The sequence below is a fragment of the Fukomys damarensis genome, unplaced genomic scaffold (genome assembly GCF_012274545.1).
Source record: "Fukomys damarensis isolate Sample0158 unplaced genomic scaffold, DMR_v1.0_HiC HiC_scaffold_20, whole genome shotgun sequence".
NCBI classification, from domain to species: Eukaryota; Metazoa; Chordata; class Mammalia; order Rodentia; family Bathyergidae; genus Fukomys; species Fukomys damarensis.
This window is the reverse complement of record NW_022900932.1, coordinates 4,993,423-4,994,871: the sequence shown is the minus strand read 5'-3', so window position 1 is coordinate 4,994,871 and position 1,449 is coordinate 4,993,423. Positions and strand designations below refer to the sequence as shown.

The following is a 1,449-nucleotide window of genomic DNA, read 5'->3' as shown; positions in this document are numbered from 1 at the left end:
TGACAAGTATCTTTATTACTGTCTGAACACAGGAGAATAGACAAAATTTTATTGAGTTTCTGATGAAATTAATGTTTGAACTAGGAAAGAATTATTCAATGACTATAAAAATATAGACAACCAGGTTCTCAATATAACAAAATAAAAAATAATAATTTTAAGGTCTATAGTGGAACCTTGACTTATAAACGCAACTTGTTCATGAAGACTAGTTATAACTCAAATAGGTTATAAGTCAAGAATAGTTTTCTGATAGGAAATAATGGGATATTTCTTTCTATTTCACAGTATCTATTGTACATTTTGTTCCTTATTTATACTTTCAGTTTTTCACACCAGAGAAACAAGGTGATATTTACATATGTGTGTCCAATTTATTTCACTAAAGTATGGTCTCAAGAAACATCCATTTATCCATAAATGTCTCAAATTTATCCTTCTTTATGACTCCTAGCCATATAACAGTCAAGATTCCAGAAATTCAACACAAGAACAAAATATTAAAAGCAGGTAGAGAAAAGAAAGAAATCACATACAAAAGAAAGCTCATCAGAATAAGAGCAGACTTCTCAACACAAACCCTCAAGTCAAGAAGAGCCTAGAGTGAAGTATTTCAAGCCCCAAAAGCAAACAACCTCCAACCCAGGTTGATATATCCTGAAAAACTATCTTTCAAAATTAATTGGAGAAATAAGACCCTTTCACAACAAAGAACACCTGAGGAACTTCATGAATACCAAACCAGCACTCAAAAAAATTCTACACAAAATACTAAAAAAAGACAATGAGGATTACAACTCCATGAACCCCAACAGAATGAAGCCTTCAGGCAAGGGAAGAAAGTATGCGTCCCCACGCGGTCGGCAGACCTCCGGGAGGAGAAACCCGGGTCGCCGCCGCCGCCTTCTCCTCCTCCGTCTCCTGGTCTCCGTCGCCTCTCGGGGAAAGAGGGAGACACAGTGGGCGTCGCGGGTCCCCGCCGGATGCACCCCCTCCGCGTCTCGGGCTGCGCCGCCTCGCGGGGATGAAGCACCGGCCGTGAAGATGGAGGTGACCTGCCTTCTACTCCTGGCGCTGATCCCCTTCCACTGCCAAGGACAAGGAGTCTACGGTAAGAGCCCGCGTCCCACTGCACGCCGGCTTAGCCCCGCTCGGAAACTTTGCGAGAGATGCAAAGTGCGCCCTGCCGGGGCTTGGTGGAGATCTTGGCTCCGACTGGGAGTGGAGACCGCGTCCCGCCCTCCTCGGGCGCAAGGGGACGGAGCTAGTGGCTTCGGCGTATAGGGTCGTGTAGGGTCTGGCGTGAAGCCGCCTTCCCAAATCCTGCCAGGTGCAGGAGTGACTTGGAGCCCAGTGGGCTCGGAAACCCCACGCCCCGGGCTGGAGCAGCTACTTGCACGGAGACCGCGTCCTCTGGCTCAGCTTCCGGAGGGGAAGCGAGCGCAGAGC

General features: G+C 46.8%; 1 protein-coding gene across 1 annotated transcript in view; it reads left to right on the top strand.

The window, feature by feature from the left end:
• The first annotated feature begins 852 nt into the window (after positions 1-852).
• Positions 853-1,449, top strand: part of Mdga1 (MAM domain containing glycosylphosphatidylinositol anchor 1) — a 45,680-nt gene continuing 45,083 nt past the window's right edge. Inside the window, exon 1 of the mRNA XM_019209717.2 lies at positions 853-1,111. Within this exon, the coding sequence (XP_019065262.1) occupies positions 1,045-1,111 (67 nt within the window). The 5' untranslated portion in view covers positions 853-1,044. The remainder of the gene's footprint in view (positions 1,112-1,449) is intronic.